This window comes from Nilaparvata lugens, chromosome 1, assembly GCF_014356525.2.
Source record: "Nilaparvata lugens isolate BPH chromosome 1, ASM1435652v1, whole genome shotgun sequence".
In the NCBI taxonomy this organism is placed as follows: domain Eukaryota; kingdom Metazoa; phylum Arthropoda; class Insecta; order Hemiptera; family Delphacidae; genus Nilaparvata; species Nilaparvata lugens.
In genome coordinates this window covers 23,590,454-23,609,235 of record NC_052504.1, presented here as the reverse complement: position 1 = coordinate 23,609,235, position 18,782 = coordinate 23,590,454, and the positions used below count along the sequence as shown (strand labels likewise).

Here is an 18,782-nt window from a genome sequence, read left to right as displayed (position 1 = left end):
TTTCCTTCGCCAGTTCCAATGCACAACTCAGTGCGTAAAGTGGGCTTTCCGATTGGGAAATTCTCAGTTTTCAGAGATAAGCTAAATATACGCTTGACACGATCTAACTTCAGACTCTCATCTGTCCCACAATAACTATCAATCCACCTTAAGAGATGTGAACTATATTTTCTGTCCCATGTTTTGTTATTTCAATACACTGGACAAAAGTTTTGCTGCAGTTTGAAACCTGAAGTCCCTCCCTACAAATTTCAAAGAACATTCAAGAAAATTTTTGGTTACTCTGTAGAATAAACCGATCTTTACAATCATTTTCAGCTTCTCAACATTCAGGAACTGTTGATGAAGATCGTGATGAGGAATGCGACTATGAAGAAGATTACAGATGTGAAGAATGCGACAAAACATTCAATGACATCAATAGGTAAGTTCAAAAAATTATTCTATCTCAGTTTAAGTTTCACATCAAATATTTGTTGAAATACGCGTCTCCATATTCTTGATAATATCAAGGCTTTGAATTTATCTGTTCAAATTTCGTAAGTTGAATGGGAAATTCTTCTGATATTGAAGAAGATGATTGTTTATCCATATTAAAGATGATGGAATCATCAACTACTATTTGTGAACTTGTGAAATGGTAGTCAAATTTTCTTTAGTGAAACCAAAAACAAATTGTGAAAAAACGAAAGAAACACAGTAAAACAGTAAGGTTTTGGCTATCTTTTCTAAAAATTGCTTTAGAACTCTACTCAAATTTGAATATGCACTGCTCGTAATTATATAAACTAGTTCAACAAATCAAACATGCAGAGATGTAATTTGAGCAGAAAATTAACTCAACATTAGAATGTGTCCTCTTTTTTTGAAAGCGCTATTGAGCTGTATTTAGAATGGCTGAGAATGAAGCACATAGACAACGGATGAGATCATCAAGCCTTGAGCCTTGTCCTCTGCAATTTTCCCACTGAACTGCACATTAGAATTGAGGCGATTGCCTTATTGGCCCCGGCACGCGGCTAACCCTAGCGCTTCCAACATCTTGTCATGAAGACAGATCGGCTTATTCGGCAGACCCTTCTTTCTTGTCCACAATAAAGTATTAATGGATTGTTTATTGGGCCGTACCAAACTGAGCAGCAGTCTCCGCTCCCCAGCACCCTTATTTTTCATCTTTCAGTCATCTTCAATATGGTTCCCATCGATTTGAAGGGGAAAACTCGAGCTTATAGAGAGCACATCATCAAGGCCTTTTACCGACTCTGATACCATCGTTTAGGGAGTGGAAAATATAGTTGTAGAAGTGAAAAACATGTGTCGATTAGAAAAAATTTAGAGATGGAAGTAACAGATTTTACTGTCGTTACTTCGACATCCCGTGTCAATGAAATTTTTAAGATACCTACTTTACAATTACAGGAAGACGGTTTGTTGTATACGAAGATAAAGAAGATCGGTTATTTTCAAAATGTTTTGACTCAATCACAAAAGAGTTTCAATAATCAGTGTTGGAAAGAGTCGATTGTTCTATAACACTTTAATTTATGGTACTGATTATTGGTTTGTTTCTTGCTTTAAAAAAATGAAATTGTAATGAAATTTATAATAAAATTTATTCATATATATAACGAATGACTATTTCAGTTTTTTTATAAAGCGTTTGACGAACGCTTGATGAACGCTTTATATCGAAGAGTTATAATATTATTTGCTCATAACAATAAGAAAACTTTTTATTGTGTATACCAATAATTAATATAATAAGATTCCAAATGATATTATTATTTGTGTCAGAATATATCAGGGGTGAACTGTGATTGTAGAAAGCCAATCTTATAGATCTGGGACAACCCAATTGAACAGTCTCTCAATTATTCAAATTAAATCATGCGTCTTTGTATGATATTATTCTTTTCTGGATAGGTATACTAAATGACCGTATTCCATTCCATCTTTATTAATTTAGTCTTCGTATTGAAACCAACTTCTCTATTAGCGTTCAAATTACCACAGAATAATACCTTTTATAATGCCCTTTCCCATGAATGAAGGTATCGAATGTAAATCGTTTTGTTACGCAAAAAATTGGTGGAGGTGTGGAAGTCAACCACCCATGACTGTACATCTGTCTGCGACTTTTGCCCCTGGAAAATATCTTCCCCATTCAGACGGTAATGTTCCACGGTGCGTTGTGGGAGTCGCTAGCCGGAAATAGGCTGCAATTTTGACTTCTATGCGACATATGCTGTCCTATCAAATCTCCAATCTACTGAATATGAATCTTGACTGATGAGAAGGGTGATATTTTACTTTCGTTTACCGCGTCTAAAAATTCAGAAGAAGTTACAACACTAAACTTTATTGGACAGTTACATCATTATTTATTGAATGATTTTTGCATTTATGTGATGGCTATAATATTATTAAGAAAAATGTTCAATTGGAAGAGATTATTCATCATTTACTCACGCAAAATAAATTCTAATAACAATAAAACACATAGGTTTCCATCGAGAGTAGCTCATCGTCATAATATTTCATCGTGTTTCATTTACGGTACTTTATAATCGCTGTTAGTTGTTAAGTTTCATTTATCTCAACTTTTAAATAGTATCTGTGGCTTTCAATAAACCTGAATTATCATCCATCCAAATGCTTAGATAAATTAACTTCCAATTAACCTGGTTTTTCATTCGAATTGACCCAATGTCGATAGTTTAGTTTAGTTTATTCTTTGCCACAGTCTATTGTCTGGATAACTTCAAGCGAGATCAAAATTTCATTCTGGATTACAGCTTTGCTATGTAGAATTTGAATTAAATATAAGTGGTGCAGCCGATCATGAATAATGTTTCTATCACAAAGTAATAGGCCTACTATAAGAATAAAGATGATTTGGTGTCTTATATTCTTGAATCATTATCTTTAAGGCTGTATTATCATTCTTTATTCCATAACTTCGTACCAGTAACTTCTAAGATATCAACTGAACACTTCCACCGTTCCACCTTTTGTATGGAAATAGATAAGTCTGGGTAAAATCACAATTGTAGGGCTGGTGTTGTCAGAACATCAATTTCGCTTCCCTGGGATGTTGCTGAAGTTATTGGGGAAACAAAGGAAACATCCCCAACCCCACCCAGCTTTGAGGGGGAAGATGATAGAAGAACATCGACTTTGAAGAGGTTAGCCAACGCGACTTTGGAGTGGAGCTCTGCATGTTCACAAGCCATACAACACCAGCACCTGTTGGTTCCCAGCTCCCTTCCTTCACCTTTCACCATCTTCACTGCCGCTCGTCACTTACCCCTGATAGCGTCATCGTCGTTGTTGCTATTACTGGAACACCTGCAAGATGGCAAAATTACTGTTTTGAAGTCCTTGTAATGGGCAATTACTAGATAAAACGATGCCAAACTTTTCGGACTAGCTTGGAGAAGCTACAGTATTGGTACAGAGCTTCCTGATTTTTCGATTATAATTTACAAAGTACGAGTAGGCTATATTTTTAGGGGAAATTGAAATTGAAATTTATTTATTGCTAGAGAAAACTATTCACAATTATTATTTATTTATCAATTGGATACAATATCGGAATGAAAAAACAGGCGCAAGCACAGAACTTCATCTGTTCCTAAATTTTGTCCAATAGAATGTTCAAAGTATGATTGACACATTATAAATGAAAGAGATTGATGAACTATGAAAATTATAAAAGTATACAATACTGTAGAAAAAATTATAAATACAAATAAAACTAGCAATCAAATTTTCCTTCTGTATTGCCAACTTAAGAAAACCTTGAGTTTTGGAAGTGAATCGCAGGATGAAACTCTTTTCTCACAAATATGAACCATGGCTTAAAAAAACATAGAACATCAAAGAAATAAAAACTTGAAAAATAAATTATACTGTTCAATGAAAACGATATTCAGAAAGCAGCAAAGGATATAGGACGTCCAAAAACATACACCGGTAACCGGTATGGATTTCAAATCTATATTTCAATTTAAGATTTCAAAATAATTCGATTTTCAAAATAATGGTTCGATATATGGGTGGTTTAAGGGGGATTTTTTTAATATTAAACCTATTATTTAGGTATAGACAAATAGAAACGATAGCATAAGAAGATATCACATACCGTAGTGTAGGTCGTTTATGTTCCAAATTTCAAGCCGATTACTGTCTACTACTGTCTGTCATTACTGTTTTGGCTGGATGAGAGTGTTAGAACGGCACAGTATGACAGACTATCAGCGTTATATGGCTTCTCAAGAAAACTTTTGGTACTATCGGCTTGAGTTTGGTTCCTATATAAACATGTGCATTATTGCTCCATCGGTCTCATCATCTCAATATTTCAGTATGTTGTGTATTCTAATTTAATTATTGATGTATTGATGATACACTATATTCGTTTGATAAACTGTTATTCAAATTATTGAACCTGTGAGGAACAGTATCCTTATATTGTAAGTTATATCTGATAGGATGATTTGTTGATGTAGTGTATTTTGCTCCTTTTTACTGATGTAAGGCAATATAGCTTGATTTGATTTGAGTTAACAGTGAAATTTGGAACATACACACCCTATACCATGAGATATCTTATTATGCTATCTTTTCAAAATCTCGTGACAGTAAGATTTTTAATAATATTTATTGTAAATGTGTTTGCAGGTTAGAAGTGCACCTGGTGTCGACGCACCACTACAAAGCGGACCAGTTCCGGTGCGATCACTGTCCGGTGTCGTTCGGCTGTCGCCAGAGCCTGTCGCGACACCTCACCCTCCAGCACGGCGAGCAGCGCAAGTACTCGTGTGAGAACTGCGCCAAGATCTTCAGCGACCCGAGCAACCTGCAGCGTCACATCCGCACGCACCACGTTGGCGCACGATCGCACGCCTGTCAGGAGTGCGGCAAGACCTTCGCCACCTCCTCCGGTCTCAAGCAGCACACACACATACACTCCAGTTTCAAGCCCTTCCGCTGCGAGGTTTGCATGAAGGTTGGTCATGTAAAGTCCAACTACACTGAGCTCAAACTATCTTAATTTGGACAACTGCTTGTCAAGCCACAAAATACGTAAAGAAAGAAGCTAGATTCCCACTTAATCAGTTTACGGGTCCAGTAAAGTGAAATAGTTATTTTCCTACAGTTACCTTGAAAAGTGGCCATTGCTGCACTGATTACAGAACGCAAAGAATCACTTTTCCGCTCTAGTGCGGGAAAAATTTTTTCTGCACTCCAGATTTGCAACATGGCAACGCAAAATAGTTGGTGGGTTATATGGAGCACCAGTGCATCAAAATCAAAATGAAGTTGGTAACAGTGACTGTTATTATAATAATAACGATGGACAACGACATGGACACCGAGGACAGCCACCACATTCAGCACACAGCCGCCCCCCGCCATTCAAACACTACTACATTATTCAATTTTATTTATTAATAATAAAATTACACAGAAAAACATTTGATGCATTCCAGGCAATTTTACCCATAATTACCCACTCTTCATATTCAATGGTAACTGTAGGAAAAATTTAATGTGAAATACGTGCGCAAAGTTCCTCTGCTGCACTCAACAAACCATTCCGCCCTCGCCTTACGTTTACACGGGCGTTTCACATTAAATTTTTCCTGCAGTTACCATTGAACATGAGGTGGTTGATTATGCGTAAAATGATGGCTGAAATCCATCAAATGTTTGTCTGTATAATTTTGTTATTAATAACAACTTTAATTTATTTTAAACTCGATAATCCAATTAAAAATTAATAATCGATAATTTATTCAAATTAAAAATTAAATTAATACAATTGATTCAAAAATTTGAATAATTTTGAGTGAATCTTATTTCTAAATAATTTTTCAAACAATCAATTTATGAATGAAAAAAATATTATTTGAAATAATGAATAATATAATTAATAATATTCAAAATGTATAATTCAATGAGTTCTCATTTGTTTAAAAATCGGAAAAAATATAGATAGAACAAATTCGCATTCAAAATACACGCCAACAATGTCAACAGCTGATTGGAATGGCTGCAAGATAATACGCAAAGTATTAAGAGTACGCAAAGTACTACTTTGCGCACTAGAGCGAAAAAGTGATTCTTTGCATTCTGTAATCAGTGCAGCAATGGCCACTTTCCAAGGTAACTGTAGGAAAATATTATTTATCTCTTTTCTGTATAGGGCTACTTTTAATAAAAATTGAAAGAGAAATAAAAATCTCAGTACCCTTTTTGAATTATTTAATCACAACATGTTTCAACATTGATGCTATTTTCAAGTGAAATGAAGTAAATAAGAATATGATCAAAATAAGAACCTTCCAGCAGTATTTATTTATTTACTTCATTTCACTTGAAAATGGCATCAATGTTGAAACATGTTGTGATTAAATAATTCAAAAAGGGTACTGAGATTTTTCTTTTTTTGGAAATATTATTGCTATAAGCTCTTATAAGACTATTCATACTAACTCGGCCGGCCTAAGTGGGACTACTCTCATTGGAACTCGCAGGATGAAACTCTTTTCTCACAAATATGAACCATGGTTTAAAAAAACATAGAACATCAAAGAAATAAAAACTTGAAAAATAAAACACTTATTTAAATGGGCTGCTTTTAAATTATACTGTTCAATGAAAACGATATTCAGAAAGCAGCAAAGGAGATAGGACGTCCAAAAACCTACACCGGTAACCGGTATGGATTTCAAATCTATATTTTAATTTAAGATTTCAAAATAATTCGATTTTCAAAATAATGGTTCGATACATGGGTGGTTTAAGGGGGATTTTTTTAATATGAAACCTATTATTTAGGTATAGACAAATAGAAACGATAGCATAAGAAGATATCACATACCGTAGTGTAGGTCGTTTATGTTCCAAATTTCAAGCCGATTACTGTCTACTACTGTCTGTCATTACTGTTTTGGCTGGATGAGAGTGTTAGAACGGCACAGTATGACAGACTATCAGCGTTATATGGCTTCTCAAGAAAACTATTGGTACTATCGGCTTGAGTTTGGTTCCTATATAAACATGTGCATTATTGCTCCATCGGTCTCATCATCTCAATATTTCAGTATGTTGTGTATTCTAATTTAATTATTGATGTATTGATGATACACTATATTCGTTTGATAAACTGTTATTCAAATTATTGAACCTGTGAGGAACAGTATCCTTATATTGTAAGTTATATCTGATAGGATGATTTGTTGATGTAGTGTATTTTGCTCCTTTTTACTGATGTAAGGCAATATAGCTTGATTTGATTTGAGTTAACAGTGAAATTTGGAACATACACACCCTATACCATGAGATATCTTATTATGCTATCTTTTCAAAATCTCGTGACAGTAAGATTTTTAATAGTATTTATTGTAAATGTGTTTGCAGGTTAGAAGTGCACCTGGTGTCGACGCACCACTACAAAGCGGACCAGTTCCGGTGCGATCACTGTCCGGTGTCGTTCGGCTGTCGCCAGAGCCTGTCGCGACACCTCACCCTCCAGCACGGCGAGCAGCGCAAGTACTCGTGCGAGAACTGCGCCAAGATCTTCAGCGACCCGAGCAACCTGCAGCGTCACATCCGCACGCACCACGTTGGCGCACGATCGCACGCCTGTCAGGAGTGCGGCAAGACCTTCGCCACCTCCTCCGGTCTCAAGCAGCACACACACATACACTCCAGTTTCAAGCCCTTCCGCTGCGAGGTTTGCATGAAGGTTGGTCATGTAAAGTCCAACTACACTGAGCTCAAACTATCTTAATTTGGACAACTGCTTGTCAAGCCACAAAATACGTAAAGAAAGAAGCTAGATTCCCACTTAATCAGTTTACGGGTCCAGTAAAGTGGAATAGTTATTTTCCTACAGTTACCTTGAAAAGTGGCCATTGCTGCACTGATTACAGAACGCAAAGAATCACTTTTCCGCTCTAGTGCGGGAAAAATTTTTTCTGCACTCCAGATTTGCAACATGGCAACGCAAAATAGTTGGTGGGTTATATGGAGCACCAGTGCATCAAAATCAAAATGAAGTTGTTAACAGTGTCTGTTATTATAATAATAACGATGGACAACGACATGGACACCGAGGACAGCCACCACATTCAGCACACAGCCGCCCCCCGCCATTCAAACACTACTACATTATTCAATTTTATTTATTAATAATAAAATTACACAGAAAAACATTTGATGCATTCCAGGCAATTTTACCCATAATTACCCACTCTTCATATTCAATGGTAACTGTAGGAAAAATTTAATGTGAAATACGTGCGCAAAGTTCCTCTGCTGCACTCAACAAACCATTCCGCCCTCGCCTTACGTTTACACGGGCGTTTCACATTAAATTTTTCTGCAGTTACCATTGAACATGAGGTAGTTGATTATGCGTAAAATGATGGCTGAAATCCATCAAATGTTTGTCTGTATAATTTTGTTATTAATAACAACTTTAATTTATTTTAAACTCGATAATCCAATTAAAAATTAATAATCGATAATTTATTCAAATTAAAAATTAAATTAATACAATTGATTCAAAAATTTGAAAAATTTTGAGTGAATCTTAGTTTCTAAATAATTTTTCAAACAATCAATTTATGAATGAAAAAAATATTATTTGAAATAATGAATAATATAATTAATAATATTCAAAATGTATAATTCAATGAGTTCTCATTTGTTTAAAAATCGGAAAAAATATAGATAGAACAAATTCGCATTCAAAATACACGCCAACAATGTCAACAGCTGATTGGAATGGCTGCAAGATAATACGCAAAGTATTAAGAGTACGCAAAGTAATACTTTGCGCACTAGAGCGAAAAAGTGATTCTTTGCATTCTGTAATCAGTGCAGAAATGGTCACTTTCCAAGGTAACTGTAGGAAAATATTATTTATCTCTTTTCTGTATAGGGCTACTTTTAATAAAAATTGAAAGAGAAATAAAAATCTCAGTACCCTTTTTGAATTATTTAATCACAACATGTTTCAACATTGATGCTATTTTCAAGTGAAATGAAGTAAATAAGAATATGATCAAAATAAGAACCTTCCAGCAGTATTTATTTATTTACTTCATTTCACTTGAAAATGGCATCAATGTTGAAACATGTTGTGATTAAATAATTCAAAAAGGGTACTGAGATTTTTCTTTTTTTGGAAATATTATTGCTATAAGCTCTTATAAGACTATTCATACTAACTCGGCCGGCCTAAGTGGGACTACTCTCATTGGAACTCGCAGGAAGACTATTTACATTGCATTGGACTCATACTGGTGTGTGGGAATCCATCCATTATTATTGCTGTTTACAAGCACAAATAAATAACATTTCAATAATTATTTATTGTGAAATTTTAGTCACCTTTAATATACGTTCTCGTAATAAAGGAAGGAACTGGCTTATAAACGTGCGGGATAGGAAATTCACGAATGATGCATCATCACGTATGAACTACTGGACTGGTTAATTTGAAATTTTGCTTATAGATTCTTAATTTACCAAGAATGGTTATAGGCCAATTATTTTCAATTCTACAAGATTTTATTACGTCAAGTTTTTAATTAGACCCTCGCGGAGCAGGGGTTACCTGCTAGTTGTAAATAAAATAAGCATTTTTTAATATATGGTTGGATATCCCTGTGTGCAGGAAAGAGCAGCAATCTTTGCAGTTGGTTCAATCAAGAATTAATTGAAATATCACGTTCAGTCAACAGTTTATAAATCAAGAAGGAAAATTATCAGTCCCATTATACCTTCAATTGTGACTGTGAATTGAGTAAAATGTATGATGCAACGCATTATAATTACAATTTCATTCATTACATTACATTTTCATTATGATCACATTTCATTTTCAATTGAAAACCTCCACCGCAACTATTTTTTTCAACATAGCCCGATTGGGCTGTTTCAAAATAAAATCGGTAACTGTGGAGGCAGCCCATAATAACTGACATACTCACAAACAGTCACAATCTGAAAATGCAAATTATTAAATCATAGTTCTCAAAATATTATTTCTTGATCCAACATCATTCTCGATTCAATGTTCAATAGAGGTCCATTCAAATTAAAGTCTTCGAGTGTGAGTGGGTAATTCAAATTCAAATAAGTTTTATTTGTTATCAGGGTCATGCCCTATACAAACAGAGTTGTACTATTTTTAACAAGCAAAAACAATATAACAGAATAATGGTAAAGATTACTGACCAACACAGCATCATTCATTAAGTCCTACTATAACAGAGCTACAATAGCAACATATAAAACAATAAAAATTACAAATAAACTTCAAAAAGTATTCTATAAAAATTACAAATAAACCTTATACAATACTCTATAACAAATTTTAACCGAGCAAGCACAAATTAACTGTTTCACATAAACCCCAACAATCAGTGGTATATCACATAACATCAATCATAGCACACTGAGGGATATCCTCTTTTCTCCAGTGACTCAGTAATGTAGGAGTACAAACTAAATATTTTAATCATTGTAAAGTTCGACAGTAAAACTAAAATTTTATCCTCATCATTAATTATATTAAATAAAAAATTGCATATATACTTATTTCTTATTTCCTCATACACTGGGCAATGGATTAGAAAATGTTCTAGTGTCTCATTCCCTGAGCTGCAAGAAGGGCAGATTTTGTTGTGATCAATAATATATTATTCTTACATCCAAAGTTAATCAAAATACCAAGGACTGAGGAAATTCTAAGCTGAGTTAAGCATCTCGCAATTTTTATTGGCATTTTGACTGTTAATAACTCTGACAAGTCTGAGTTTGGGTTTATTCTCCACTCCAGTATCTACTGCATCGCTGAGAACTGTAGGCATACTGTTGTGAAGTCCAAGTACCTTGCTATTATTTCGCTGTAATTATTTGAGATAGCTACATTACAAAACCCATTATCTTCAAAATAGTGACCAAATCCTATGGCATCGAACTCATTCCTTGAACATGTTACCCAGTTGAATTCGTGAGTGGGTAATAAGTTGAGAAATAATTACCACATCAATTTGAATTGTGGTTCCAATTGGAAATTCTTAATATTTCAAAGTTTCATGAGTTCTATAAAGTTAATTTAAAAAATTATTCTAAAAAATCTATGAAATTTTGTGAATTTTCAAGTGTTACGGTATTTTATTACTTCCAGGATAACTAAGTTTTGATGTTTAATAAAACTTTATCTGTATAGTAAGATAATAAGATTCGAGATATTTTATTGTAATTTTTATAGAAGAACAATACAATTTATCTTATATCTGAAATTTTTATTGAAAAGTCTCTGTTTGGTTGGATACGTAAATTCATTAAATGAAAAACTAAAACATAAATTTCATTGAAAAGTATTTGGTTGGTTGGATAAGTAAACTCAGTATATAGAAAACTGAAATCACAACGTTATTCTCACCCACTCATAATTGAGCCACTTTTTTACTTGTCGTTTATGTGATTTGGCTCAATTAATTGCTTGACAAGCAGTCGTCACTTTCCTAAATCTAAGCTGAATGCTAGAATAATAATCATAGAAAACTTCATGATTAGCCTACAATATAAATGATTGAGAAATAGGAACTTCTATTGATTAGTTATGAGCTGAAACGTGATCAAGCTTAACATAAAAATACTAACTTTTTTCTTTTGTCACCTCAATTGTTGCTTCATTTTGCAGTGAATACTGAATTTCAATTATAATATATTGAATGAATTAAACTTATAAAATATCGACCGCTTATGATACAGCAGATTACATAATAAAATGTACACAGGGAATAGTACCATTACAGAATCATTTATTAAAATGGGAGAAGTCTATATTTGTAAATATTCCTCAAAACATTGAGAATGTAATAATTCAATGTAAGAATAGTACTTACCCGAAATGTAATGCGATTTGAGTATACTGAGCCTGTTTCATAACATATACAATTTGTAAATTTTCTTGGTAGGCTGATTGTTGGATACAAATAACTTTTTAAAAACAATTCAAATTCAAATTCATTCATTCGCCATAAATGTAATTCCATACAAATTAATAAAATCAAATTGCTTAGTTTAATTGCAATTGAATGAAACTAATGATGCATTTTGTTATGTTGCAGTCGTACACGCAGTTTTCGAATTTGTGCCGACACAAACGCATGCATGCTGACTGCCGATTGCGGATCAAGTGCGTGAAGTGCGGCCAGACGTTCAGCACGGTGACTTCGCTGACTAAGCACAAGCGCTTCTGCGACTCAGGCTCACCCGCAGGCACACCCCCCGTCGGCCCCCCCTCCACCATCATGCCGCACCTGCCGCCGCAGCAGACCAACCCCTTCCTCGCCTACCCGCGCCACCCGGGCGGGCTGCCCTTCTACTCCACCGCTCTCATCCCACCCTACCATCTCTTCCACCCTGCCGGGCATCCCGCCCCAGGATTCATCGCCAACAACTTCATATTTGGCCCAAATCCTCATCAAACCAAACTGCACGATGAGGAACGAGCCAGAAACGCGTTCAACATCGATGCATACAGTCAGCAGCAAGCAGCCGAACAGAGCTGCACCGATTCACTGTCACCACCGCAAGACCGGACCGCCACCACTCCACCAGCTCCACTCACCAGTACACCCAGCAAATTCTCCCCGCCAACCGCTCAAGAGGCTGATTCCAGTCAGCGACCTTCACCTGCCAGACCTCTCAATTCGACAAGCTATGCAAATCCGGCCTCTGATAATGCATTGAGCTTAGATGATAGAGATAGTCCTAGATATTCTTCAAGTGGTGAGAGGGAACCATCTCCATTTGAAAACAGCTCAAAAACTCACAATAAAAATGATGAGCAACCTCTAGATCTTAGAACACAAGAAAAGAGACAACGAGAAGATGATGAAGTGAGTGAGAGAGAGCTGACTGATGATGAGAGAGATGAGAGTTTATCACCATCAAAACAAATAAAGCATGAGGACGAAGAGCATAAAAATATGTCTCCTTACAGAGAACAGTCTGAAGCTAAGCACAATTCGTCAGCAGACGCATCGCCTGTAACAGCTTTAGAGAAAGAATCTCTGTCAGAAATATCGAATAGACTGCCGCCTGCAATGGCTTGCCCTAGACCAATTCATGCAATGGTACTAGAGGCGTTGTACAGACCACCACCGTTTCCTGATTTCGGTCCTCCACGCTCAAAGCCCGACTGCACAAGCCGCGAGCACCTGCTGCCTCCACCGCCCCCACTGGCCCCATTCGGGCCCGGCGCAAGGCCGTTCCACATGATGGGTCCTCTGGTAGACAACGGCTCGGCTTTCGGCCGCTCGCCATTCGACATGCTGCGGCCGACAGTCGACTACAGCGGCACAGCTGGCAAGCCCTACCGGGAGGTGCTGGGAGCTCACCCGGCCGCCGCTGGTAAACAGAAAGATCGCTATGCTTGCAAATTCTGTGGAAAAGTATTTCCCCGTTCAGCCAACTTGACAAGGCACTTGCGCACACATACTGGGGAAAAGCCCTACAAGTGCAAATATTGCGAAAGAGTGTTCAGTATTTCATCGAATCTGCAGCGTCATGTAAGAAACATACACAATAAAGAGAAACCATTCAGATGCCGGCTGTGTGAACGATGTTTCGGCCAGCAGACGAATCTCGACAGACATTTGAAGAAGCACGATGCAGCCGCAGATGGGCTGGGAGCAGCTCCTGACAGTCCCACGAGCAGCGGCAACGAAAACGACCGAGAAGATACCTACTTCGATGAGATCCGATCATTCATGGGCAAAGTGGCGTACGGCACTGGTGTTGTTCCCATGCCCCCGCCTCCGACAACGCAACCATTGCAGTACGCCACCCCCGGCATCAGTCCCTCGGACAGTGCTTCAGACGACGGATCGCAGTCTCCACCACAGGCCGCATCACCTCCTCGGCCCCCCGTCGCCTGTGCAGTGCAACTCAAGGCTGGCGCCAAGGACGACTGCATTCTCAACAACAACACTGCCGATCCCGAAGCCATTCGCATCACTATTTAGCAAAGTGCAAACCACAAACTCTCATCAGAAAGTTCCTACCTCCTTTCGATTTGATCTCCAACTCATCAAACTCTAAATAAAATTACTCTAATAATAATAATAATTTATCGCCGGATGTTTCTTTCAAAAAGGTATGCTTCTTCACGAACAAATACGGTATTTATTGATAGATAAGGTTGTCCTCTACATACGGCAATATTGAAATATTTCTTCTTTCGGTATTAGGAGTTTCAATTTTGAACAATATGATGCATCTGTTCAATTACAAAATCTAAAATGATCGTTCTGCCAACATGAAGTCAGAAAGATTTAAAAATGCATTTATTTCGAATGAAAACTATTTATTCAGAGACTTATTGCTAACTGTAAATATTACATTTAATGTAAATAAATTGCAATTGAAATAACTGTACACTACTTGTAAGTAATACATATCACTACTGATTCATCAAAAATAATATCTGCAAAATTGTAAAACAATGAGCTAAACCATCATTGTAGTTTTAATTATTAAAATTAGGATGTAATCGTGTAAATATTGAATTTATTTAATATTAAAAATGTTTGATTATACTGTTCAAAACGCAATATTGAAGTAAGAATTTATTAAATATATTCAATCACCTTCCATATCAAATATGTTCCACTTGAAGTAGCTTAGAATAATCAAATCAATGTAATCTCATTTGAAATCAACTCTAATAAGAAATTTTTTAAACATATTCTGTATCCACATATCTATAAAAATGTATAAAATAATCTTCAATATTGAAGGAACTTTTGAAAGGATATTTTGGTCTCTGCATACCTAATTAATTGAAAGTTTATGAAATATTAGTAAATTCTTAATCAACGTTGCATCCTTCGTCGTTCAATTGGACATGTCAAAAAGAATCCTTTTTTAGATAGTTTTTATAATACTATGTATTAATGGCTTATATTTATATTATTCTTTGTCTGTTTACAATAATATTCCTAAACATCTTTTTAGGATCGATGATAAGAATTCATTAGATTTTGCTCACTAACATTCATACAGTAATGTAGATGCAACAAGGTATCTGATCGCGAGACTGTAATAGTATTGACTATGAAAACACAGAATAAGCAAAAAGTTTACTTCAACCGATTGTCAGATTTTAGTAATATTAGGTTTCTTGGTGAATTCAATAAAGTAATTCTTCCAAGAGGAAAATATTGTATTTTCTGAATGAAAATTTAATAAATCAGCTTATGGAGATTAATTTAACATAAATCCCATAAAATCTGTTTTCCAAACAGAAAGCCAAAATAATATTTAAAAATCAACTGTACCGTACCGGGTAGTTAATCAATTAAAACGCCAATCAGCAATCCAATTATTTTCTCTAAAAAGTTGTGAATCATAAGAATGCAAGATTTTTTAATAAAGAGCAGAAAAATAGTAGCATTACAAATACAAAATGTAAAAATACATTAGATAGTGTTCATTCGTAAAATGTACATTTTTTAATTAACCGATCTAATAATAAATCGGATGATTTGAAGTATGTATAAATAGATAGAATATAACTCTTTGATATACTTTCGAAAATAATAATTAACTTCAAATCACATTCATGGTGATTGAGAATGGCAATTTACTCGTATATTTCTTCAGGTAATAATAAACTATTACATTGCTAATCCGTTTTCACCATTCTTCAGTTACTTTTGCAAATTTTCACTGATTATTTTGCACTTAATGTACCGTATACTGATTCATCTCGTAAGTTCATTAAAGGTACTTTAAGTATTAAGAAACAAAACATTTATGAAGAACTTAATTCAATACAATTCTTATTTGAGATAGAAGTAATCTTTTTACCTATCAACGAGTTCAATTTCTCACATTATTCAATGATCCATTGCTGACTGATTTCAATTCAAGTGAGAATCAAATTTCTATTATAATATCTGCTTAGATACTAATGGAATTTACAAGCATCTGTAATAAATTATATACTGTATTTCCTGTAATTTTTCCTTTTACTTTTGTATTCTGATGAAGTTCTGGAATTACTCGCATCTAACAAATAATATTCTCTTCAATTGAGGGTTTGTAGAGTGAAATTTATAAAATTGGAATAAATCACTGTCTTCGAAATTTACTATTGAGTCTTTGATATTTTTTATTACAATGGAATTGATTTTAACTGAACTCTCTTACAAAAGTTTTAGATTTTTTAATTCCGGAGTATGAAATTAAATTATTTTAATAATATACGTCTCTAAAATATATACAACTGACCGGATAATAATTGCTCTCTTACACATTATAGATTATAAAATTAATACATTTTAAGAAATCACTTTTCTTAGCAAGTAATGTAGTACCTGAATTGAGTAAAAAATATTGTGCAAATTCAATAGCTGGCATTAAATAAAACTTTATTTGATTACTGAATATGCTTCATACTTTATTACTTGTACCCTACGGAATATCCTGCCTGCATTCAACATTGTTTGCAACATACAATGTATGATGATTCATAATACAGTGTAATCTTCATTTACAAAAATATATCTTCCATACTGATGAATGTAATTCAATGTAATGACATTACTAAATTTTAAGAATGTTTGAAGTCTGGTGAAACCAGTGTGTTTTCAAATTTTTTTTAGCCAACTACAATAAAATACTCCATGTCACTCACCGTAAGATGTCACATGTCAGACAGAGATGTTGGCAACAGGTTAAAGCTGATATGAAGAGTCTTGGAGCTACAGAATGATATGCTGGGAATTTTGTTCGTTTCAACTTTGTTTAAGAGATAGCCCTGGTAGTGAGTTAGAAAGTAAGTAGGTAAGTGAATTGGTATTTATCAATATCCTTCTAATCATCTGAAATAAGAACCAAGGAGACAAAGTCTAGAGCATCACATCTTCCTAATTTTTGACCGAGCGAAGTGAGGTCTGAGATTCAAGTCAACGGTTTGACATTTTTCTTAATGTTTATATGTTGCGCATTTACGGCAAAACGCAGATTTTCATGAAATTTGACAGGTATGTTCCTTTTTAAATTTCGCGTCGACGTATATACAAGGTTTTTGGAAATTTTGCATTTCAAGGATAATATAAAAGGAAGAAGGAGCCTCCTTCATACGCCAATATTAGAGTAAAAATGAGACTATAGAATTATTCATCATAAATCAACTGTCTAGTGGACTATAATACTACCCGTTCAGAAACATGGAACATCTTGAAAATGTATCTTTCCATCAACGTTGTAGACAGTTGCAGCCAGACCTGATAACAGCGCTCACACTCACATTCCGGGACGACACGTCACGGTACGATAGGACAGAAAGCTCTATGTTTATTTAGGATTTTTTCTAGACATTCTAAATTGATAAATTATTCATTAATTTTTGAGAAAACACAACAACAGGTCAATGTAACTTACTGAGCGCGAGGTCTACTGTTCACAGAATTGCTAGTTATGGAGATTCCAAAGTGAAGTCAATTAACAGATGCACACACACTAAAAAATATGACAGCTGATAACGTTAATATGGTTCAGAGCGAATGGCTTCAAATTAAATAAAGATAAAATTCAATTTCTGACATTGAGATCATAAGTCAGAGAGATCATACACTCAACAACAGCAATAGTATCAAGTTCCTTGGATTACTGTTTGATCCCAAGTTGACCTGGGAACCTCACATGAATGTAATTACTGGTAGGCTAGCTAGAGCTATTTATTTACTGAGACAATTGACAACTTTGGTTCCAGAACAATATCAAGAACTCATACTTTGCATTTTTCAAAGCATAATTGCCAATGGAATTTTAATAATTATACCGTATGGGAACAGCAGTCTCATCAACAAAGTATTACCTATTATTGAGCCACTGTCGACCTCTTTTCAAGAAACAAACTATTGGCAGTCATAAATTTGTATATCTACAATGTAACTCCTTATACAATAAAAAATTACCGAATTTGAAGACCAGATGCAAAATTCATACTCATAATAATAGGTATAAACATCAAGTTGATATACCATATCATACCATAGGTCTTTCCACAAGCATGAAGCATTATGACAGCATAGGACTAAGAATCTATAATAAGTTGCCTATAGAGATCAAATGTTGTGCTACCATTATTCCAATCAAGAAATTACGATTTAATTAGCGTGTTGAAAGACCATATATTGTTGGAACGATTTTTTATACTGTAGGACCTGAATGAATGTATTTGTGTTCTATATTTTGTTTACTGTGTGACTTTGTCAATTACCTATAATTGGTTTACGACAGTAAAATTTATTTATTTATTAACCATTAAAATAATATTCCTCATAAAGACCTCACATTTAAACCACCAAAAATAGATGAAAAATTTTAATTTTGAATTTAGAAGACTTATTTTAAAGTTCAATTAAACGCATGCTTCCTTCTCAATAAACTAGTACAGTAGTATCGTGTACTGTAATATTGTAGCTACCTATATTAACGCATTTGTAAAATAATTCATCTGCTCCATTTCCAATTGAATTGAGTACAGAAAAATTACGGAAAATATGTTTATCTGGCATTTTTATTGTAGAAAACTACAATAAAAATACATTTTATAAAATACATTTAAAACTACATTTAAATACTGTGTAGAACACAGTATTTAAATGAAGGAGATAATATTTCTCTATCGCCTATCAAATTCAAAATAATGAAAGAAGAGCCAATTAAAATTA

General features: G+C 34.7%; 1 protein-coding gene across 7 annotated transcripts in view; it reads left to right on the top strand.

The window, feature by feature from the left end:
- LOC111046016 (histone-lysine N-methyltransferase MECOM-like) overlaps nt 1–14,651 on the top strand; it is a 136,233-nt gene extending 121,582 nt beyond the window's left edge. For 5 of the 7 annotated variants that reach the window (XM_039422988.1, XM_039423011.1, XM_039423000.1 and 2 more), the window contains 3 exons: nt 319–424; nt 4,684–5,011; nt 12,162–14,651. In XM_039422988.1, the coding sequence (XP_039278922.1) occupies nt 319–424; nt 4,684–5,011; nt 12,162–14,063 (2,336 nt within the window). In that variant the 3' untranslated portion in view covers nt 14,064–14,651. Of the gene's footprint in view, nt 1–318; nt 425–4,683; nt 5,012–7,428; nt 7,757–12,161 lie in introns of all 7 variants that reach the window. The other 2 variants (XM_039423018.1, XM_039422993.1) reach the window with 1 other exon arrangement.
- The last annotated feature ends 4,131 nt before the right edge of the window (nt 14,652–18,782 follow it).